The following is a 24,456-nucleotide window of genomic DNA, read 5'->3' as shown; positions in this document are numbered from 1 at the left end:
CATGAGGAGCTAATGTGTAGTGATGCCCAAATATTTGAGCAGCCACGTTCAGAAGGAGACGATGGTGGGGAACGGAAATTAGTTTCTCAAAAGGTAGATGATGATGATGGCAACAAGTGATGTTGTTAAGTCAGCAAGTCAGGAGGACCAGAGTGGAAGAAAAGGTGGACGATGAATTCACTGACCCAACCTGGAAAGATGTCATTCAGAGCCAGACCAGCAGCGCAGAGGGGAAGGAATCCACAGCACTGCAACAAGCAGGAAGAGGCAGTGAGGTGGCCGGAGGGAGAAGGTGGGCAACTGTTCCCCAGAGCACCCACGCATGGAAAGTTCCCAGGCCAAGAGTTAGGTGTCCTCCAGTCTGGCGCTTTTTTAAAGAAAGTGTGGATGCTAAAAGAATGGTCATAAGCAACCTGTGCCATACCATGGAAAGCAGAGGCCTGACCACTACTAGCCTGACCACTACCAGCATTCTCAGGCACATGTCAACAAAGCACCCGACTAGGTGGGCCAAACACCTGGGTCCACCATCAGTGTCTGCAGGTGACACCATTGCCTCTTCCCCTGTGCTACGTGCTGGCCCGCACCCTGTTCATGATGCAGGCGCTGATGCCTCCTGCCTTGCACCTGTTGTTTCACATTTGCAAGCACCATCAGCAACCACGTTCAATTCCTTGTCTCAGTGCAGCATTCAGCTGTCCCTACCCCAGGCCTTGGAAAGCAAGCAAAAAATACCCATCCACCCACCTACAGACCCAAACACTAAACGGGTACATTTTCAGACTGCTTGCCCCAAAAATGTTGCCATTTGGCTTGTGAACACTGAGACTTTCCATGACCTCATGGCGTCGACCATCCCTTGACACTCGGTCCGCAGTCACCACTATTTTTCCCGGTGGGCTATTCCCACCTTACACCAGCGCGTGTCCCATAACGTCACCAATGCCCTGGCCAAAGCAGTTACTGGGAAGTTCCACTTAACCAGGGATGCCACATTTGCCTGACGACACACTGGGTGAACCTTGTGGAGGTCAAGACCGAGTCCTTTGGATAGCACACATGCTACCGATGCTGAGGATCGTGGGCCCTTGTTCCTTAAGAGTTTCCTCCACCTCCTACACCAGTTCCTGCACCCCCTCCTCCTCCGTATTGTCATCACAGAGCACGTCATCCGTGTCAGTCACAAGCTGGAAGCACTGCAGTATTTCCTCAATGAAGCGGCAACAGGTTCTGCTAAAAATAATTTTTTTAGGTGACAAACAGCACCCCGACGCAGAGTTGTGGAAAGGTATAACCAACCAAACAGATCTGTGGCTCTCGCAGCTGAACCTACAACCAGACATGGTTGTGTGTGATAATGGCCTTAACCTGATGGCCTAACTTGAAAATCTATTCAGATATGCCTGAGCTACTTGTGATGGTACGTCACATGTGCGCCCATTTCTGCAAGTCAGCTACAACTGCCGCCGGTCTGGTAGTGCTGCAGCAGCACTTGCAAGTGCCAGCTCACCAACTGATGTGCGACATAACCATGCTCTGGAACTTCACATAACACATGTTGGTAAGACTTTGTAAGCAGCAGAGGGCAGTAACTGAAAATCAGCTACAACATGTCCGTCGGTATTCCCGTCAGCCTCCGCACGTAACAACGGACGAGTGGGCAAGAATGTCTGACATCTGTGAGGTTCTACAAAACTTTGAGGAATCAACCAAGATGGTGAGCGGCAATGACAACATAATCAGTGTAACCATCCCGCTTCTGTGTCTGCTAAAATGCCCACTGCTCATAATTTAAGAGGAAGCTTTGCATGTGGACTAGGTGGAGCTGGAGGAAGATAGTACACAGGGGAATACTACCCAGCCCAGCCTCATCTCATCTTCTCAGCCCGGAATGGGTGATAATGAGGAAGAGGAGGCTAAGGAGGAGGATGAGGAATAGGAAATGGTTGCCTGCCCTCCAGAGGGTACTACCCACATCAGCTTCATCCCGTCTTTTCAGCGTGAAAGGGCTGAAGAGGAGGAAGAGAGAGAGGAGGAGATGGAAAGGAGTTGTCCTGGTGATGATCTTGAAGTCTTGCCTGTTGGGAGTCTGGCACACATGGCTGACTTTATGTCCCACTGCCTCTCCCATGCATAGGCTTTACCAGTCTAGGAGTCCCACTCCTTAAAAATGGGAAAAAAATGTTTTCTGAGGCCCTTCGCTATGTGTCTTGCAGGGTGTATTGCAGTCCCTCCTTCTAATTGTTGGCAGCCCTTGCACTTAGTGCATAGGCTTTATGAGTCTAGGAGTCCCATTACCTAACAATTTTAACAGCATGTGTATGAGGCCCTCCTTTATGTCTAATCCATGTGAGGAATATGTAAGAAATAGACATTCCTCCCATGTAATAAAACTGTCAAACAGTCGCAAATCATGCACACGGGAGCGATTCAAGCATATCACCGAGCAGCTATAAATACTCGGAACTCGGCCCGAGCATACTCGCCGAAAGGGTTAATAGAACATACTCGCTCAACACTAAACAGGATGTGTCTGACCATATCCCACACACCACATGTACAGATAAGGTAGTAAACTGGTAAAATTACATTTACTGGTGACTAATTACACTTTCTTCCTAAATCAGCAGTGCAAGGGAATATAAAAAAACTTTGTAATATATATTATTATTATATTATTATTAAAGATGCTTTATCCCCTCTTATCAATTTCTTTTTCCATGCACTGATCATTCACTTTCAAAAGCAGCTCAAATCTGTTTAAAGTTCTTTCTTCACTACATGGTAAGATTACACCTGGTGACCATAAAAGTCTATGGGGCAAAGTCAGAGTGCACAAGAAGAAGCTGCTGATCCTTTTAATGACTAGAGCATGCAGAGGGGAAAACTGCTAAAAATGCAGAACAGAAATATGGTTATTCCTAGTGCACCGACATAAAACAGCTTATCCTGTAAAGTCACCAAAGGTGCAGCTACATGTTAAAAAGTTACTCACAGTTACTTCCATAATGCAGCCAGATTATTTTCCATTTTTTTTTTACTTCTTCCAGAATCAGTGTAGATAAGCTATCCATTGGCAAGGACCATTTCCAACTTTATTAATAACCACCCTTATATAACCTATCTATGTTTTCAAACATACATCTAATTTTCCCTTTTTTTCAACCCAAATAAGAAAACCTAGTAACCTTAGCAATCTTCATGTGTTTTTTCTTTTAAGATTCTGTTCAGGATTGCCCCAGAAATTGTGATGGAAATGGTGAATGTGTTTCAGGAGTCTGCCATTGCTTTCCAGGATTCCATGGAGCAGACTGCGCAAAAGGTACTGTTACATAATATGTGGATATTTTTCTCTTTAGCAAAATAGATAAAAAGTGGAAAGTTTCAAGATTTAGAAGTTTACATCAGCAATCTTCCTATTATGGAACAGTATGTTCTCCAATTCAAAGGAAATTGGTCACCAGGTTTTTGCTACCACATCTAAGTCAGAGACACTGGTTTCAGCAATATATCACTTACTGGGCTGCATGTTGTGTTTTTTTTTATTTTTATAAAATCGCAGTTTTATCTTCTGCAGATCTATCAGTTTTTTGAATGCTGAGCTCTGTGTTACCCATACTACTGCTTGGCAGATTTCTGTCTTTCTGTCTTTTCACCCGACATAGGTAGAGAGTATTAGTCTGCCCTCGAGTAGAGAAGAAGGTGCTGGTTGAGTGGGATATTATCCCAAAGTGTCATGGAAAGATTAGCCACAGCACTCTCATGGGCTTGAGTAAGGTTGCAATTTATCTTGTAGAATGAACACAAAATCATAGTATTAGGTGTCAGGACATGAAGCGACAACGTCTTGATTTTGATTGTCTCTTCATGTCCTGACACCTCACCTAATGATTCTCCTCATAGAGCAGATAGCATAGGAACTTGCAGGAGAGTATCAGAATTTGAGCAAAAATGGGATTAGTAAGGTGAATATTTCTACTTTTATCATTTAACTTTGTTCTCCTTAAAAAAATGACAGCTGCCAACCAACCTCTTTACCATTAGATTGCAGGTGACCAGTATTACTCACCTTTGTTGTCATGAAATAATTTAAAAAATTGACTAAGCTTTCATTTATATTCTACAATTTATGTGGAGTCTGGTTAAATTGCTCAAGATTATTGCATGGTCCAAGTTTTATTTTGCATGTACTTAAGTGAATTCTATTTATTGCAAGTCTAGAAATCATATTTCATCTGCCCACGCATGGTAATAGACAGCTCTCCATCCATGAGTTCTGGCAACATTCAACCAACCCTGTTCAATAAAGTACTGAACCATATTATTATTATTTATTATTATAGCGCCATTTATTCCAAGGCGCTTTACATGTGAAAAGGGGTATACATAGCAAACAACAAGTACAATTATCATGAACAATACAAGTCAGAAACTGGTACAGGAGGAGAGAGGACCCTGCCCGCGAGGGCTCACAATCTACAAGGGATGGGTGAGGATACAGTAGGTAGGTGTAGAGCTAGTCTTGCAGCTGTATGGTGGAGCGAGGGTTACTGCAGGTTGTATGCTTGTCGGAAGATGTGGGTCTTCAGGTTCCTTTTGAAGGAATATCATGTCCCCATGCATCTTCACCGTTATCCTATTGTTTTATAATAGATGTGATGGAACCATTTTAAAGGGAATCTGTCAGCATTATTTTACACCCCCAAACTATTTATATGTGCATGTAGTGCTTTCAAAGACAAATCCAGCAATACCTTATATGGCCAGTCCATTCCTCCATTACTGAGAGATCAGCTTTTTAATTGATAGGCAAATGAGGTTGAAAAACGATTGTATATATGAAGCCTCTTTTACTCCAGCTCTATTCCCCGTCCAGCCTTGCCTCTCCCTACTTGACTGACAGCCTCTATGCCTTTTGACTATAGTGAAAGGAGCCATCAGTCAAGCAGAAGGTGGTGGCGCTCGGTAAGGAATAAAGCTGGAGTGCACAGTCTTCAGATCTTCAAGTAGTCTTTAGCTTAATTTACAAATCAATTCAAATGCTGATTTCTCAGTATCAAAGGGAAAGACAAGACTGTCCATGGAAAGGTATTGCTGGACTTGTCTTTGAAAGCTTACATCTGCATGTAAATAGTTTGGGGTGTGAAATCCTGCTGACAGATTCAATATAAGTTTTCTTAGAAATTATTTTTGTAAAACTTATAGATGTTAGATTTTTTTTCTTCTCAATTGTTCAATTAATAAGTAAATAACGAATTATTGGAGTTATATGAACCTAAATATCTTTCCCACCACCATTGTAAATATACCCTACACCATAGTTGTCATTTGTAGTTTATGACCAAATAACCAATAGGCCATGATTAATGTCAAGCGATTGGTTAAGAAACTGTAAATATTATAGAAATGGACCTCTGAATTAACATAATTCTTACTTCTGAATACATAGTTGACATGACCATTTTTGTACATTAAATTATAAAAACCATCATTGAGAAAGAAATAAAACCTGTGTCAAAGTCAATACCCTGATTGTTCCTCTCCATAGAATAAATTTTTCATTTTTGTGCATTTGAACCTGTAGTACTGATTTAGGAATGAAGGGTAATTCATATAAAATGAGCCAACTCTGCAGAACCATTCACAGTTAGCTTTACTATTAATCACACTTTGATGCCTTAAAAAGGGACTGTAATGTCAACAAACTTTATATAAATGGATAGTACAGGGGGACATAAGAAACTTTGTGATATATTTTATCAGAGAAACCATCTTCCTTTCCCACTTATCAGCCATTTATTTCTCTCCCTCCTGCCTACTGAACTTGTCATCTACTATGAAAAAACAGCTCAACTCTGTCTTGCTCAGAAAAGATAGACTGTAGAGGTAATATGATACATACCATTAAACTCTAGGAAGAGAGGGGTAAGCAGCAGGGAAAGTAAGCAGGCAAAGAGAGAAATAAATATTGTGCAGAGCTTTCTAACAAGTCTTTTACCTCACGTCAGAGCTTAATTCCGATCAAGACAGCTCAGCACTGCTGTAATAATTTCCTCCATGCCGCTGCTTGCTACTGTATGTTAAAACATGAATGGATAGCAGGAACCCCTCTCTGTGTACTGTGCTGTTTGTGGCAGAGATCACTACAGTTAGGCTGCTTCCTCCAGCTTTTAATGGATTGTAAATTAGAGATAAAGACTGCATAGGAGAAAACTGATGAAAATGCAGGATACAAGTCATATACAGGTCAGAGATAGTGTTATTCCTCATGTACATATACAGGACAATTTATTATGAAAAGTTAGTTAAACGTACGTTTACACTTTAACCCCTTAAGCCCCGCGGGTGGTTTGCACGTTAATGACCGGGCCAATTTTTACAATTCTGACCACTGTCACTTTATGAGGTAATTACTCTGGAACGCTTCAACGGATCCCCCTGATTCTGAGATTGTTTTTTCGTGACATATTGTACTTCATGACTGTGGAAAAATTTATTCGATATCACTTGCGTTTATTTGTGAAAAAAATGGAAATTTGGCAAAAATTTTGAAAATTTTGCAATTTTCAAAATTTGAATTTTTAAGCCCTGAAATCAGAGCGATATGTCACACAAAAGAGTTAATAAATAACATTTCCCACATGTCTACTTTACATCAGCACAATTTTGGAACCAAAATTTTTTTTTGTTAGGGAGCTATAAGGGTTAAAAGTTAACCAGCGATTTCTCATTTTTCCAACAAAATTTACAAAACCATTTTTTTAGGGACCACATCACATTTGAAGTCACTTTGAGAGGTCTTTATGACAGAAAATACCCAAAAGTGACACCATTCTAAAAACTGCACCCCTCAAGGTGCTCAAAACCACATTTAAGAACTTTATTAACCCTTCAGGTGCTTCATAGGAATTTTTTGAATGTGGAAGAAAAAAATGAACATTTAACTTTTTTCACAAAAATGTTACTTTAGACCCAATTTTTTTTATTTTCACAGGGGTAACAAGAAAAAATGGACCGCAAAATTTGTTGTGCAATTTCCCCTGGGCACGCAGATACCCAATATTTGGGGAAAAAACACTGTTTGGGCGCACGGCAGGGCTCGGAAGGGAAGGAGAACCATTTGACTTTTTGATTGTAAAATTTGCTTGAATAATTAGCGGACACCATGTTGCGTTTAGAGAGCCCCTGTGTGCCCAAACATTGGAGCTCCCCCACAAGTGACCCCATTTTGGAAACTAGACCCCCCAAGGCACCTTTCTACATGCATAGTGAGCACTTGGAACCCCCAGGTGCTTCACAAATTGATTCGTAATAATGAAAAAGTGAAAAAAAAAACACTTTTTCATTTTTACGAATCAATTTGTGAAGCACCTAGGGGTTCCAAGTGCTCACTATGCATCTAGATAGGTGCCTTGGGGGGTCTAGTTCCAAAATGGGGTCACTTGTGGGGGAGCTCCAATGTTTGGGCATACAGGGACTCTCTAAATGCAACATGGTATCCGCTAGCAAATTGAATGGAAAATCGGCTCAAATTGTTAGCGGACACCACATTGCGTTTGGAGAGCCCCTCTGTGCCCAAACTTTGGAGCTCCCCCACAAGTGACCCCATTTTGGAAACTAGACCCCCCAAGGCACCTTTCTAGATGCATAGTGAGCACTTGGAACCCCCAGGTGCTTCACAAATTGATTCGTAATAATGAAAAAGTGAAAAAAAAAACACTTTTTCATTTTTATGAATCAATTTGTGAAGCACCTGGGGTTCCAAGTGCTCACTATGCATCTAGATAGGTGCCTTGGGGGGTCTAGTTTCCAAAATTGGGTCACTTGTGGGGGAGCTCCAATGTTTGGGCACACAGGGACTCTCTAAATGCAACATGGTATCCGCTAACAAATTGAATGGAAAATCGGCTCAAATTGTTAGCGGACACCACATTGCGTTTGGAGAGCCCCTCTGTGCCCAAACTTTGGAGCTCCCCCACAAGTGACCCCATTTTGGAAACTAGACCCCCCAAGGCACCTTTCTAGATGCATAGTGAGCACTTGGAACCCCCAGGTGCTTCACAAATTGATTCGTAATAATGAAAAAGTGAAAAAAAAACCACTTTTTCATTTTTATGAATCAATTTGTGAAGCACCTGGGGTTCCAAGTGCTCACTATGCATCTAGATAGGTGCCTTGGGGGTCTAGCTTCCAAAATGGGGTCACTTGTGGGGGAGCTCCAATGTTTGGGCACACAGGGACTCTCCAAATGCAATATGATATCCGCTAACAATTTGAGCCGACAATTTGTTAGCGGACACCATGTCGCGTTTGGAGAGCCCGTGATGTGCCTAAACAGTGGAGCTCCCCCACAAGTGTCCCCATTTTGGAAACTATACCACTCAAGGATTTTATTAAGGTGTATAGTGAACATTTTGAAGCCAGAGGTACGGCACAGAATTTGTTTACATTAGGTCATCATATTGAATAAGTTGTCATTATTCTTGAGCGCAAGTGCTCGCTACTTGAGTTTGCATCGGGTACTCAGGTATGAACCATGTACAGCGTGTGCTCGAGTGACATGCTCGAGTCCCTGCTCCGCATGTTTCACGGTTATTAGACACTCAAAAAAAAACATGCGGGGATCGCTCGTGCATGGCAGGCAATCCCCGTAAAGTTTTTTGGCCACGAAGCATATGGGGCAGGGACTCGAGCATGTCACTCAAATACCCACGATACTCAATGCATACCAGAGCACCCGATGCAAACTCAAGTAGCGAGCACTTGCTCTCAACACTAGTCGCCATATCGTCATCTTTTTTTCTTACTTTTGAAAAAAATACCAACCCCAGCCCTAACCCTAGCACAACCCTAGCCCCAGCACAACCCTAGCCCCAGCACAACCCTAGCCCCAAACCCAGCCCTAACCCTAGCCCAATCCTAACCCAAGAGTTTATTTTTGACGCTGTTCCTTGTGCGGTATAAGTGATTAGACGACTTTATTCTTCGGGTCGGTGTGATTACAGCAATGCCAGAATCATATGGGGTTTTTATGACTGACAGCTGTCACACACTAAAAGACGCATTTTTTGTAAAATGTAGTTTTTGCATTGCCATATTTTGAGAGCTATAATTTTTCCAGATTTTGGCAGACAGTCATGTGACGGCTCGTTTTTTGCAGGATGACTTGACGTTGTTATTGGTGCCATTTTCAGGCACGTGACATTTTTTGAACGCTTTCTATTCCGATTTTTGGGAGGCAGAATAAACAAAAACCAACAATTCAGGAATTGTTTTTTTTTTTTTTTTTTTTATTCTGTTCCGCGTGTGGTAAAATTGATGAGGTAGCTTTATTCTTTGGGTCAGTACGTTTACAGCGGTACCACATTTGTATCATTTTTCTATGTTTTGGCGCTTATACACAATAAAAGCTATTTTATAGAAAAAAATATTTTTTAGTATCGCTTTATTCTGAGAGCTATAACTTTTTTATTTTTCGGCTGATGGAGCTGTATGGCGGCTTGTTTTTTGCGGGACGAGATGACGTTTTCAGCGGTATCATTTTTATTTATATGCGTCTTTTTGATCGCGTGTTATTCCACTTTTTGTTTGGCGGTATGGTGATAAAGCATTGTTTTTTGCTTCGGTTTTTTTTTTTTTTTTTTTTACCGTGTTCACTGAAGGGGTTAACTAGTGGGACAGTTTTATAGGTCAGGTTTTTCCGGACGCGGCGATACCAAATATGTGTACTTTTATTGTTTTTTTTTTTATTTTTTTTATAATAATATTTATTGTTGGGTACATTATATTTTTATTTTTGGAGTATTATTTTTTTTATTTTTTTATAATATTTTGCACATTTTTTTTTTTTTTTTTTCCCACTTTCACACAGTTTATACACTTTATTACTTTGTCCCACTCTGGGACTTTCACTTTTTTTTTTCTGATCGCCTGCATGGCACAGGAATGGAGCACCATCCCTATGCCCTGAAGGCTGTCAGAAATGCACAGTGTGAAGATTGCTTGGAGATGCACTGCGCATGTCCAAGCAATCTTCCTGCTCTCTGGTGACCCGGATGTTGTCATGACGACATCGGGTCGTCATGGCAACACCCGGGAAGCCTTTGCAGACTGCGCTGGAAGCCGGAAGAAGGAGGTGAGTATCGCCGATCACCTCCCCTTGCCCCCGCAATGCCGCGATCGACTTCGATCGCAGCATCGCGGGGGTTAATGTGCTGGGAGCGGTGCAGGACCGCTCCCTGCACATAGTACCGGGTGTCAGCTGTGACAATCAGCTGACACCCGGCGGCGATCGCGCCCGCACAGCCTGTGTGCGCGCGCGATCTCGATGACGTACTAATACGGGTCTGGCTCTTAAGTCCCAGGGCACAGACGCGTATTAGTACGTCAGATGTTATTAAGGGGTTAAGGAAGCTTAACACTCACCTATATATATTGCTATAAATAGCCCAAACTTCAGCTAGCTTCATTTGTATGTAAATAGTATTCTAGTTTTATTTTTGATAATAGGTAAGAGTAATATAATCCTTTTAATATCCTTTGTTTTTGTTAGCAATGGATTAATACTGGCATTATATCATTATTACTAGTATTATTATTATTATTATTATTACTACTTCCGTTATTGTATCTTTATTAATGCTGAATTATCACCTAGTGCCATGAAGATATAAACTAATTCACATCATTGGGCTGCTGCCACCCCATAGAAACAGGAAGAGATACCATGAAAGTATTGAGATAATATTTAGTGTTTTACATGTATACATAGCAGCAGTTGCCACAATATGGCTTTATAGGAAAACAGTTACTAGAGTGATTCAAGTATCTTATGAAAATGCCATTACAGCATTGAATAAAGTTCTAATAATGATTAATTACAAATCCATAGAATAATATTTGATTGATAAAGGTGGCAGTGAAGAAAAGGTCCCAGGGTTTGTTTTTTTACTGATCGCTTTCCCCTAAGTGATTGTTGTATTGTTGATGGGGACTAGCAGCACCATATCTCTCATCCACATATTTAGAGCTAATATTTGTGTTGTGTACACTACACAACCAAAAATGTGAGAAGTATGCAAATTGTTCTTAATCCTTAGTTATCCACTCAAGCTGCAGTATTGCGTTGTGAGGAACAATCTACTTTCCTTCCCTTTCCTTTTAACAATATGTCTCAGGACCACATAGTTCTCTGTTTTAATCCATACTAAACAAGTATCCAGGATTTTGTGAGGCAGTCCTGGAATACTAGAGCTATCCAGGAGCAATAAATAACTGTGCTCTTTATTATACATCTTTTCTTTATAAATCTCTTGACTCCATCTGAAGTGGCTGCAGTATGTTCAAGTGGCTATTGATTGACAAGGACACTATTATTGCAGGCACATTTTTAAGAAAACTGTTGTAGCAGCAACTATGGGGACATTATGATTGGACCTATTTTATTGGGCATTGCTATGTGGATTTGACAATTTTATTTTAATGATATTTGTCTGTTATTATCTGATGGCTACTACTATTGGTCTGTGCTTCTTTATGAGCAGATGAAGATTCTCAAGGCTTCTGAATGGTAGTGGATAGCATGATCCCGAGCAGAGAAAGGAGCTATAGAAGGACAGAGTGATTAACCAGAGATGGGTCCTGGAACCAGGATGCCTAGCTGTACGGCCCTGAGCTTATAACTCAGATATATTATGGGCCAGGATGGAACAGAGAATGTGAAACAAAGAGAGTTCCCTGAGCAGGAGTTCCAAGGTGTCAACAAGCAGAGACGCTAAGTAACAGCCATAGTGGTAAACTAAACCCTATACTGAAGGAAATACCGAAGTATAATTAATAATATGTACTGCTTATGAATAAATCAACTAGAAACTAAAATGCTCGGGTTCTCGATGCTCGGGTGGAGCAAATTGGAATACTCGGGTGCTCGACCCGAGCAATGAGCCCAATGTAAGACTTTGGGAAACTCGAGCATTTTTAATGCAGCTCCCCCCGGCGGTCTGCAGAGGGCCTAAAAATTGCCAAAATCGATGGGAACAGTGCTCAAATGACATGGGGACAGCATGGGGAAGACCCCTGGAAGCATTTCTGACTCCCAGGTTACTGCTGTCAACAACGTTGTCAGAGAATTACGCCACTTTTACGGACTCACAATAAAACATACAAAAACGAAACCAAAATGGATTTTCCTGGGAAATATGTTAAGGAACATCCTTTCCAGGGTAATGACTTGTATATAAGGCAAAATAAATAACCAAAAACAAAAATACTCCTCCACACCTTGGGCTATGTTCCCACGTAGCGTTTTTGATGCGTTTTTGCACTTTTGCATTACTTTCAACCAAGACAAATGCATTCACTGGGAAATGTCGTTTTAACATTTTACAACCTTATCTGGCCATGTGGTGTGTGACACATCATCAGACACATGCATATAGTGCTGAAAAGACATGGGAACAGCATGGGGAAGACCTCTGGAAGCATCTCTGACTCCCAGATCACTGCCTAAAAGTGTGCCCATCATAAGTGATCCTTGTCGTATGCAAAGATGCCTCCCGCCATGCACCTGTCACCATCCACGTCCTTGTCCCAGTGCAGCGTTTAGTTGAACCTACCCCATTCCTTGGAATGCAAGCGCAAGTATGCAGCCAGCCACAGGCTGCAACACTATACTGCCAAATTTTGACAGCTGCTTGCACTTGAAATGTGGCCTTTTAGGCTCGTGGAGGCGGAAGCTGTCCACAATCTTATGGCAGCGGCGACCGGGTATCCATACTCGGTCCCCAGCCACCACTATTTTTCCCGGTGTCATCTCCACCTTCCACAAGCACCGGTCCCACAACATTACCCGTGCTCTCCCCAGTGCACCTACTGGGAAGGACCACCTAACCACAAACACGTGGTCAAGTGAATGTGGCCAGGGACGGTCCGGGGCCAGTCCACAGCTTTTTTTGCTGAGTTGTATTTCACCAAAGCCATATTCTTTAGCTTGGTGAAAGGACTTGGAAAACCATATCTACCCAGCTGTCATTTCTCCCAGGAAGTCCTCTAAAGCTGCTTTCACTTGAAATGTGGCCTTTTAGGCTCGTGGAGGCGGAAGCTTTTCATAACCTCATGCCGGCGGCGGCCGGGTGTCCATACTCGGTCCCCAGCCTCCACTATTTCTCCCGGTATCGTCTCCGCCTTCCACAACATTACCTGTGCCCTACCCAGTGCACTTACTGGGAAGGACCGCCTAACCACAAACACATGGACAGGTGAATGTGGCCAGGGATGGTATGGAGACTGTCAACAGCTTTTTTTGCTGAGAGTTGTATTTTACCACAGTCATATTCTTTAGCTCAGTGAAAGGACTGGCATAGAGGGAAACCGTATCTACTCTGGGTGTCATTTCTCCCAGGAAGTTCTCTAATGCAGCTTGTTGCAGTAGCAATGGCAGCCCGTGCAACATCAACTCGCACTTGTTGGTGGTGCTTTGACACACAAACAACTTTCTTTGCGCATTTAAGGTGGAAACTTTTCACAACCTCATGCCTCGCATCCATACTCGGCCCCCAGCCGTCACTATTTCTCCCGGTATTGTCACCGCCTTCTACAAGGTCCCTGAACATTACTGCTGGTACTTTTCTGTGGGAATTTGCTTGCTTCCTACCAGCCTGGAATATTTCCAGTAAACTATGGTACAACGCCATGGTATTAGCACTGCCCTCAGTACCAGTAGCGAAGCCATCCCCAATTTCCTTCTCAGGAATTTTATTTGGTAGACTGAGTGGCTGCCCAAATACATTAGTTTCTCACAAAGGAGCTGAGGATAGAGTGGCAGTCGGTGCAAGTTAGATATTAGAGGGTGAACCGCAGCACATTGGATCAGTGGTTAGCACTGAAGCCTTGCAGCGCTGGAATCCTGGGTTCAAATCCCAGCAAGGACAACATCTGTAAGGATTTTGTATGTTCTCCCTGTGTTTGCGTGGGTTTCCACCTCAGTAAAAAAGCAGCCATAGAGTGTCCGAGAACCTTCCCACACACTTTTCTTAGCCAGGACTGCTCCTCGGCAGGGTTGGATGGTCCCACCAGAGAATCCTCTGGTGTGCCCTGGCTTCTACATCAGGAGAGTTCATGATAGCGCTAACTTTGCAGCTGCTATGGGGCTCTTGAGCGGAGGAGGAAGGTGAGCCCTCAGAATCAAATCCTCTGGTGGGCACAATGTTTTCAATCTGAAACAGCTTCTTAGTGGAAGTTGTATTTCACCACAGCCATATTCTTAAGCTTAGTGAAAGGACTGGCATAGAGGGAAACCGTATCTACTCCGGCTGTCATTTCTCCGTCACCAGGTTCCACCCATTGTCACACATGACCATGCCTGGCTGTATGTTCAGCGGTGAGAGACACAGATCAGGTTGCTGTGTTACAGCTTTCAACAACTCTGCAGCGCTGGGCAGTTTGTCACCTAAGCATTAAGCATGTTATCTTCAGCACAGCCTGTTGCTGCTTTGCCAAGGCAGTGCTGCAGTGCTTTCAGCTTGTGACTGATGTGGTCATTTCGGAGATGGAGGAGGAGGTGCAGGAGCTGAACAATGTGATTACATTGAGGTTAGATTGGCGACTCTGTTTTTTATCCTAAAGAAAGATGATACAGTTTTGTTTTTTTTTTTACGTTATTTTTTAAGACAAATGCATTCACCGGGAAATGTCATTTTAATATTTTACAACCCTATCTGGCAATGTGGTGTGTGACACATTATCAGACACATCCTGTTTCATTTATGATGGAGGGACCTGAACGTCACAAAGCCTATTTTGTAGGGCCATCAGGTGGCCCTTACTATTCTTATATTCTTAAACGGCTATCCGTCGGCCCTCGCTATTGTTATAGAGCCATCAGCCGGCTATGCTTTGCTGTTCCCATTATTAACGAGTGGGTCTCCCATACTGTTATTGCATATGCAGTGACTGCAAGGGCTGCCAAAAATTCAAACGCAACCCAATACCCCTTTGAAGAGGCATAGAGGAGCGTCTCAGTAAAAATAATGTTCCCATTATAAAGGCGCGGGTCTCCTATAGTGATAATGCCTATACTGTGACTGCAAGGGCTGCCAAAATTTGGTAAAAATTTAAAGACACATAGAGCAGGACCACAGTAACAAGTACAACATGTTCCCATTAGAAAAGAGAGGGTCTGCTATACCGTTATAGGGTGAGTCAAACGGCTGACCAAATTTAGGTAAAACCCCACTAACAATTTAAAGACACATAGAGCAGGGCCACAGTAACGACAAATTCCCATTAGAAAGGAGAGGGTCTCCCACAGTGTTGGCCTATGCAGTGAATGCCAGGGCTGTCAAAAATTGGGAGACACTACAATGCCCCTTGGAAGAGACTTAGAGAGCCTCATAAAAAAATGTTCCCATTAGAAAGGAGCGGGTCTCCTTTACTTGTAATGCCCATGCACTAAGCGTATGGGCTGACAAACATTTACCCCTGGGGGGTATACATGAACATACTGTATATATATATATTTTTTTACGGGCATCATAAACACCCTTTAAAAAAATTATGTGTGTGTTTCATCATTGACCACCGTCACCCTGGTGATATGGTCGTGGAGGATGAGGATGAGGAAAAGGAGGAGGACAAGAGCAAATAGCCAAAATCTGGAAGCGAATACCCATGTGTGGGTGTGAAGAAGAGGTGCATAGGAATACACCTCCCCAAAAAATACACTGGATTTGAGTTTATGTTACACTGCTATCATTTGGTGGTGTTGAGAAGTCTGGCCAAATCCAGCCCAGCATTTTCAGTTGACAGGCGGATGCGCTTATCAGTTATAATTCCACTAGCGCACTAAAAACACGCTCTGATAAAATGCTGGCGGCAGGGCAGGCCAGGACCTCCAAGGCTTAGAGAGCCAGTTCATTCCACGTATTGAGCTTGGATACCCAATAATTATAAGGCACAGAGGAATCATGGAGGACGTTGGTACGTCAGGTTAGTTGTGAACTATTTCTTTGTCTAAACCGGTTCAAAACTTGTGACTACATACCTGGTGAAGTTGAGATTGAGGGATTTTTTTTTACAATAAATGAAAAGTTAACTATTAAAGCACATTTCGTTAGGATTGTCTTTTCTTATGTTTTTGCCTAACTTATTTCTCAGAGAGAAAACTGTAATATCTGTGGTAGAATAATCACTCTAAGAATAAACATTAAAAGATGTAGAAAAAAATAAAATTTAAAAAGGTTGTAACAGCTGCTAAAATATATAGAAAAAAGTAAAATGTAAAAAGGGTGTAACAGCTTCTGAAAAACTTAAAAAAGCACTAAAAATTATTTAAAAAAATCCTTATACCTTATCAATCCACTGGCACTTCAAATTCACCTTTCAGGTGGTCCCCTCTAATCTCTGTACATGTTTTATGGTTCAGATAGGCATGTGATCACAAACACTGGCTATAGTCACATGTTAGTCTAAACAAAGCAAAAAGAATAAAGACTTGATCTATTCTTCCCGAGTAATTCAGACTAGGTCTTTAAAACAGCATCAAACCCATCAATTTGTCTAAGTAAACGTGCATATAGTTTTTGAAGGGGGGTTGTTATAAACATCTTTGAGAAATAACCACACATCTTCTGTTCATGTAGGATTCCTCAAATTTTTTTCTCTTTTTATATAATCCCGCACCGACTCTATACTAAGGTCAAGGATTTGTAGGGGCCATATCATCACTTACAGGACTTCTTGTTTTTCTTTATGCTGAAGAGAGTTCTTACATTGGTGGTATGTTTGGAAATGGTTGGCTGCTGCAGAATAAATTTATAGCCAATCAGACACCTCCTTGATGATGTAGCATGTTGCAGAGGTGTAGTTAAGTCAGCATAGGTGGGGGAAAAACACATCTGAGTGTGCCCCTAAATAGGTAACCATGTTTATAACTATGCAACCATGGTGGCACACTCTAATCATTGGTATAGTGGAACCTCAGCAGATAACCATGCTGTTACTAAAAATAATTCTCTATATAATATCCAGCTCCAATATTACCATCATACAGTGACCATATAGTGGTAGATGCCAGTCACTGCAGAACATATTAGGAGATTACAGTACAGTTATAGATAGTGACTTACAGGTGATGTTTTTTCCTAAAGGATTCATTCACCTTTCTCATTTTTCAATCAGGCCTAGACTGCTATGGCAAGTTCTTCCAGCCAAGATTTGTCTACAGAGTTTGCGAGTCTGCCGGTAGACAGAGGCAAGTGAAGGAGAAAAAACAGGGAGCGTGAATTGAGTAGAACCTGATATGCCAGTGGTTATAGGAATGGGAGCTGAGTGATTGCTAACCTGAAGAGGTTGTGGAACCCTTCACAACCCCGATGTGAAGAGTGGATGTCTGGGAACCAACGCGGTGTCGGGCTGCTCTTCCTGGTCCAGGTCACATGACCGCTAGGAGGCGTCGCCAGAGATGACATGTCGAAGGTCCTAACACCACAGTTTGGCTTACTGACCCAGAGCTGCTCCTGCCGAGTACCGTCAGAGGGGATAGAATGAATCCATGGAAGAAAAGCCAGAGCAAAAGGGAGCGCTAAGATAAGCCACAGCAAGGGAGCACTAAGGGTATAAAGTTAATGGACCTTTATTTAAAAGCTTCCACACAGTGCAAAAAGTGTCCACACAGTGGAAGCTTATACAAAAAGGTCCGTTAACGTTATACCCTTAGTGTTCCCTTGCTGCGGCTTTTCTTTCAAGGCTTCATTCTATCCCCTCTGAGGGTACGCGCACACAGTGGAAGCTTTTAAATAAAGGTCCATTAACTTTATACCCTTAGCACTCCCTTTTGTTGCGGCTTTTCTTTCAAGGTAGACAGAGGCAAGTTGCAAGTGGACATATAATTATGCTGTGCTACACACAGGACATCAGAGTTCCAGTGCAAAAACGTCATCATTCTGTTCCACCACTGTCGGGGACTTGTCTAATACAAGACCCTGCTGTTTTGTAGGCCACAAAGGCATAGAGGACGGAGAGCGGTGTTTTAGTCAGACCCTGTTTCCAAGCTCGACCATAAAGATTAACTGTATTGGAGTGATATACACACCAATACCTTTAAGATTGGTGACCGCTCTTTGTGGTCCCCTCCGAGAAAGGGGCCCAAGGCCAACCACCCCTTCTACCCCCCCGTTAGCTTTGCTACTGGCATAATAGATAAGTATCTGTCTTTGTATCTCATTATTGAGAACACCAATAATATTGACCAAATTCCAAACTTCATTTGCTGAGAGGCAGCCAGAAACTTCCATGGAAACCCCAAAATGCTTCATTGTTGCCTACAAACACTCATCATTGTACTGCTGTTCAGCCTTTTGGCGACAAACCCTCTTTTGTTACAACCATGTATTTAAAATTTTGATTTGTCAGTCCAAAGCACCTGTTGACATTTGGTCTTCTCGCCATGTTGAAGCTATGGTTTTTGACCATACTTCTTTAATGAAGACCACTTTTGGCTAGACTTCTCCAAACAGTAGATGAGTGTAGCTTGGTCCCACTGGTTGCTATCTGTTATGATCTGATGGCACTGCTAAACATTTTCTGATTTAGAAGAAAAGTAAGCATGATGTGTCTTCCATCTGCTGCACTGTTTCCTTGGCTTACCACTTCATCTACATACATCAACATTGCCCCTTTTATGGTGTTGTAAATGCTGAGAAATACAAACAGATAATTATCTATCATGCTGTACCATGATACAAACATCTGATCGGTTCCAAATTTATCCTACAGCAAGACAACAAAACGTACAGTTATTAAGAACTATCTTCAACAAAAAAAAATTAACAAAGTGTTCTGGGAGGGATGACATAGTCCAACAGAGCCATATCTCATCATCGAGTCAGTGTGTGATTACAAAAAGATACAGAAGAATTATCATGAGCCTGCTGTAGTTAGTTTAAAAAAAACCTTTCTCTTGTTGATTTGCTTCAAAAATTATGTGCAAGTATACCTAGAAGAATTGATGCTCTTTTGAAGGCAAAGGGTGGTCTCACCAAATATTGATTTGATTTAGATTTCTTGTTTTGTTCATTCATTTTCTGTTTTGTTAATTGGTAAAAACTATTAACTCTTCTAGTTTTGAAAGTATTCTTGCTTTGAAGCACTTTTCCACACCTACCTAAAACATTTGCACTTCATCATATTTTATCAGAGAAATTAGCTTCTTTCCCCAATAAATAGCCACTTCTTCCTCTTCCCCCTGTCTCCTGAACTTGTCCTCCACTCAACACACCTCAAATCAGTCTTAGGCTGCGTTCACACATTGCGTATTTCCGCGCGCTTTTTTGCGCGCGCTTTTTGAAAATACGCAATGTGCTTTGTGTCTGCCAGCAAAGTGAATGGGAAATTCACTTTGCCGTTCAGACACTGTGTAATTTTACGCAGCGGGAAAGTGCAGCTGCGTAAAGAATTGGCATGTCAATTCTTTACACAGCTGCATCCTGCGCTTTCTCCTATTGTGCCCATTATAAGCGATGGAATTAAGCAGCGGTGTTCACACACTGCGTAGTTCCATCGCTTTTTTACGGAGGCGCAGGATGGACACTCACCTACCCGATGTCAGGGGAGAGGCGTCCGGTCCGGTCCGCTCCAATCCCGCGCTTCCAGCATCTGCCGGTGAGCCGATCAGCTGTTAGCTAACCGGCTTGTAACCGGACGGTCAGCTGATTACAAGCCGGTCAGCTGACAGTCTGCTGATCGCTTCACGGCAGATGCTGCAAGCGCGGGACGGAGCAGACGCGTCTCTCATCCATCGGGTAGGTGAGTATCCATAGTCTGTACATACACTGCTAGGGACACACACACGACACATAGACACACAGGACACATAGACACAGACAGTACACACACGACACACAGACACAGACAGTACACATGTCACACTGAAATGAAGTGTGACATTACACGTCACCCCTCATTTCACACTGCGTTTTTTGCTGCATTTTTTTACGCTGCGTATTTTCCTTCTTTTTTTACCTGCTTTTTTTACGCAGGTAAAGAAAGCACCTCCATTCACACACTGCGTAAAAAAGCGCAGCAAAAAACGCAGTGTGAATGAAGTGTGACATGTGTAATGTATGTGTCTGTGTGTCCTGTCTGTGTCTATGTGTCGTGTGTGTGAGTGTCCCCCTAGCAGTGTATGTACAGACAGCTTCTGGCTGCAGTACATACACTGCTTTAAAAGAAATAAACTATGGATACTCACCTATCCGATGGATGGGAGAGGCGTCCGGTCCGGTCCCACGGCTTCCAGCATCTGCCGTGAAGCGATCAGCTGACTGTCACGTGACCGGCTTGTAAATCAGCTGACCGGAAGCCGGTTACAAGCCGGTTAGCTTACAGCTGATCGCTTCACCGGCAGATGCTGGAAGCGGCGGGACCGGACGGCTCTCCCATCCATCAGATAGGTGAGTATCCATAGTTTCTCCTGCGCCTCCATAAAAAAGCGCTGGAATTACGCTGTGTGTGAACACCGCTGCGTAATTCCATCGCTAATAATGGGCACAATAGGAGAAAGCACGGGACGCAGCTGCGTAAAGTATTGACATGTCAATTCTTTACGCAGCTGCGCTTTCGGGCTGCGTAAAATCACACAGTGTCTGAACGGCAAAGTGAATTTCCCATTCACTTTGCTGGCAGACAGAAGGCACATTGCGTATTTTGAAAAAGCGCGCGGAAAAAAGCGCGCGAAAATACGCAATGTGTGAATGCAGCCTTACTCTTACAAGATGGATTGCAAGGTCACTATGTGTCATGTGCACAGCCTTTGTACTCTATTGAGAGGAGAGTGGGGAAGAGGAGTGAGATCAGGGAGAGGAAACAGGCAGCAGGAATCAGAGAAAGATTGTGGTGAACTTTCTAAGTCTTTTACGTCACTCCAGAGCTGATTTACATCCAGTCAGCTTGGCACTGCTTTACACTTTCTCTTCTTATTGCTTGTCTCAGTGTGCTAAAAAAGGAATGATGAGAAGGAATCTCTCTCTGCAGGGATGCCACTAGAAATTTCAGGATCCCATACTGGAAACATGTTTGGGCCCCCTTCAGACTCCTCCCAGGCTTCATCCCAGCTCTGCCACCACCCTTCAAACCTTCTACAGTCCCACCGCCCACTCTTGAAAAAACTCCATTTCTGCACCACGTCCTCACCTCATTAACAGTTCCCATCAAACACCAGATCACATACATAGCCATCAGATTTTGTTTTGAACAAAAGATTTTTTAAGTCGCCACCACAACAAGGTAGACTCTTTTTTCAGGGCCCGACTCTACTCTAACCTATTAAACATTTGTTAAATTACCCAATACTCTTTTTAGATATATTTTTATTTATTTTTTCTTTAAAGGAATGTGTCACATACATTTTTTAACATGAATAATAATACCATATACAAGGGACAAATACTGTTACACAATGGCCAAACCACATACTACCACCATATAGTGACTGAATAATAACATGTACAAGACCACATATTACCAGGTAATACAGTGAGCATCAGTGACACAAGATTTGTATATAGTGTCAGTGTACAGGTAATACAGGGATCACAGGTGACATACACATGAGCTCTGTATGTATATAGTCTTAGTACCTAGTGTCAGTGACATTCTACACAGGAGCTTTGTATATAGTGTCAGTTTACAGGTAATACAGGGATCACAGATGACATTATACACAGGAGCTCTGTATATAGTGTACAGGTAATACAGGGATCACAGATGACATTATACACAGGAGCTCTGTATATAGTGTACAGGTAATACAGGGATCACAGATGACATTATACACAGGAGCTCTGTATATAGTATATAGTATACAGGTAATACAGTGAACATCAGCGACATTATACACCGGAGCTCTGTATATAATGTCAGTGTACAGGTAACACACTGATTCACCGGTGACCTCTCTAGTTGAAGTCCTTTATCCTTTTCTTCTTCATTCAGCACAGACCGCCATCACTTCTTCCAGCCAGGACTGGTCTCTGCAGAAAATAACACACAGTTATTTGGAGCACCACTTCCAGAGCACATTCCCCAAGAAAAAAAAGTGACAAAGTGTCGCCCTGCACAGTAACAGGACCTCCTCCCACTGAAAACAGTATCCTCAAAAATAAAATACATCACAGCAGTAATAATATCCTTTAATTAGCCCCTAATTAAGGCAGTACTATTATACTCACACTATTATAAATATACTTACCTATGCTGCAGCAGGGCCTTCAACACCTGCCCCTTCCTAGGACAGCAGACAGCCAGGGCAGAAGTCAGAAGGATGAGTCCCCAGCACAGCAGAAGACTATAAGCTTCTGCTTCTCTTCCAATGCAGACACTTTGTGTACCCTCTCCCTCCCCTGCCTCAGGTGATATGAGTACAGGGACTTATCCATTGTACACAGCAGTTTCCTTATCAGTATTAGGGTTATGGAGGGGACAGCGTAGTGCAGTGCTGGCAGATTGTTCCCACAGAAATAGTGGGACCTAGGGGTCCCTCCTGCAGCTCAGTGAGAAACCCTAGTTCTAGAGCCAGTAGGAGGCAGCATCAGTTTGTGAGAGCACAGAATTGCTGACCTTTTCTGACTCCAATATCTTCCTGCTGAGCTCTGGTCACTTGCTGTCATGTTCAGGAGTAGAAGGAAGATGAAAGAAGATGGTGGCAGAGCCAGTGCTGGAGCGTAAACGAGCCTTGTGCAGGAGCGATACAGTCGGCCCATAATGCCACCGGCCCAGCAGGAGAGTGCCACCCCTATCCCAAAAGAGGGGGGACCCAGACTGTGTGAGACAAGCTGCCAGTGTATCTCAGCCAGTCCGGGTACCTCCTCCTTGCTTCTGCTCACCACGCCCCATACACCTGTAAGGTTCGGAATGCCCTGATGGCGACCCTGCCTCTCTGTGTGCTGTGTATGGGAGAGATGATTGTAGTTTGTGTTTCTGTCAGCAGGTTTTAAATCCCCAGGCCAATGATATCTAAGCATAGTCACTGGAAGGACTCGTTCACATGACAATATTTTCGGCCAGATGCTGTCTGTGGAGAAAACATACAGCACTCACAACAATGTTATTCAAGGTAGTAGTGCAGATGAGCAATTTATTTCAGTGACCAAATCTGAAAAAAAATCACAGCATGTACTAGTTTCTACTGTTAATCAGATGAAACTCACCCATTCAAGTCTGCTGGTGCATTAAAAAATCAGAAATCTCCATCCACTGCACACTTCTTATCTCAGTTACCTGACTCCACCACCCAAGATCTACCACAGGCACTTTCTTTCCCTGTGGCAGTGCTTGCACAGTAAAGTCCTAATGAGGAAAGCGGTCAGTGTCTATCACAATCTGCATAGTTTTCAAATCGCGGCAGACTCTGACAATCTTTTTGACTATGACGAGCGGGGCAAAAACAAGCAACAAGAGTGAAAAAGACTGTCAGTGTCTGGCAAGCACCAACCATTAGCAGCCTTATTCATTGGAGTTACCTGTCAGTCACTAACAGGAGGCTGGTGGCAGTCAGTAAAATAGGGACTGGAGAGCTGTAAGTGCAGGCCAGCCTTGCTGTACTCATGGCTTATTAGCATAAAATTGTGCAAGGCATTTCTAAATAAAGGTATGAATTTAATCTCCCTTACAACAATTTTGCTTAGATAGCATTACTTTGGGGTAGAAAATCCTGCTGATAGGTTCTCTTTAAGAGACAGCATCTGCAGAGGGGGAAACTGGTGATAATGCAGGACACAAGACAGCTAATGGCCAGATATATTGTTATACTTTTTGTACACACATATGACAGCCTATTCTGAAGTTATTTGAAAGTACAGTTACCTAATCTAATGTGTTTAAAGTGCAAACAATTACCAATAGGGGGCAATAAAGAGTCAGTTCACTGCCATTTAGAAGGAAGAAATTTGCACACATTTTTCCCAGGATGTAGGTTGGATAGCTGCTAAAGGGGGAAAAAAAAAACCTCTTTAAATCTTCTTCCTTAGCGAGTTTGAACGAGCTGAGTGTGACTGGAGCGTAAGTGCAAACGGAAGTAAGTGTTTGACTTGTGATACAGTGACTTTGGATTCAGGGAGTTTGGAAGGGAGGAATTTGGACTGAATTGCTATCTGTACTTTATTAATTCTTTACATTTCTTTTTACTTAACATTTCTGTCTAGTGCAATCCCCATTAGGAAATAAGCTCCATTATTGACAATGCTATCCAGTGTACATCTTGCCGCATGTATGCAATCCTTGAACTGCCGGTCGTGGGTGCATACTGCTGTGCGAGATGTGTGCCCAGGCACTGAATCTAAATGAGCAGCTGGCAACCCTGAGATCCATAGACAATATGGAAAGGAGTCTGCTGCTCACTGAGCAGCTGCTCACTGGGGTAGATGTGGGGGATGATGGTAGTAGGGAGCTGCAGGACAGTGAGGC

At 42.8% G+C, this 24,456-nt stretch overlaps 1 protein-coding gene across 11 annotated transcripts in view; it reads left to right on the top strand.

Annotated features, from left to right (window-relative positions):
- TENM2 (teneurin transmembrane protein 2) overlaps positions 1-24,456 on the top strand; it is a 2,544,132-nt gene that overhangs the window by 1,693,504 nt on the left and 826,172 nt on the right. For all 11 annotated transcript variants that reach the window (XM_073651122.1, XM_073651120.1, XM_073651119.1 and 8 more), the window contains one exon: positions 3,221-3,322. In XM_073651122.1, the coding sequence (XP_073507223.1) occupies positions 3,221-3,322 (102 nt within the window). The remainder of the gene's footprint in view (positions 1-3,220; positions 3,323-24,456) is intronic.

The sequence above is a fragment of the Phyllobates terribilis genome, unplaced genomic scaffold (genome assembly GCF_046119375.1).
Source record: "Phyllobates terribilis strain yellow unplaced genomic scaffold, ASM4611937v1 Scaffold_11__3_contigs__length_659146591, whole genome shotgun sequence".
In the NCBI taxonomy this organism is placed as follows: domain Eukaryota; kingdom Metazoa; phylum Chordata; class Amphibia; order Anura; family Dendrobatidae; genus Phyllobates; species Phyllobates terribilis.
This window is presented reverse-complemented; position numbering and strand designations above follow the sequence as displayed.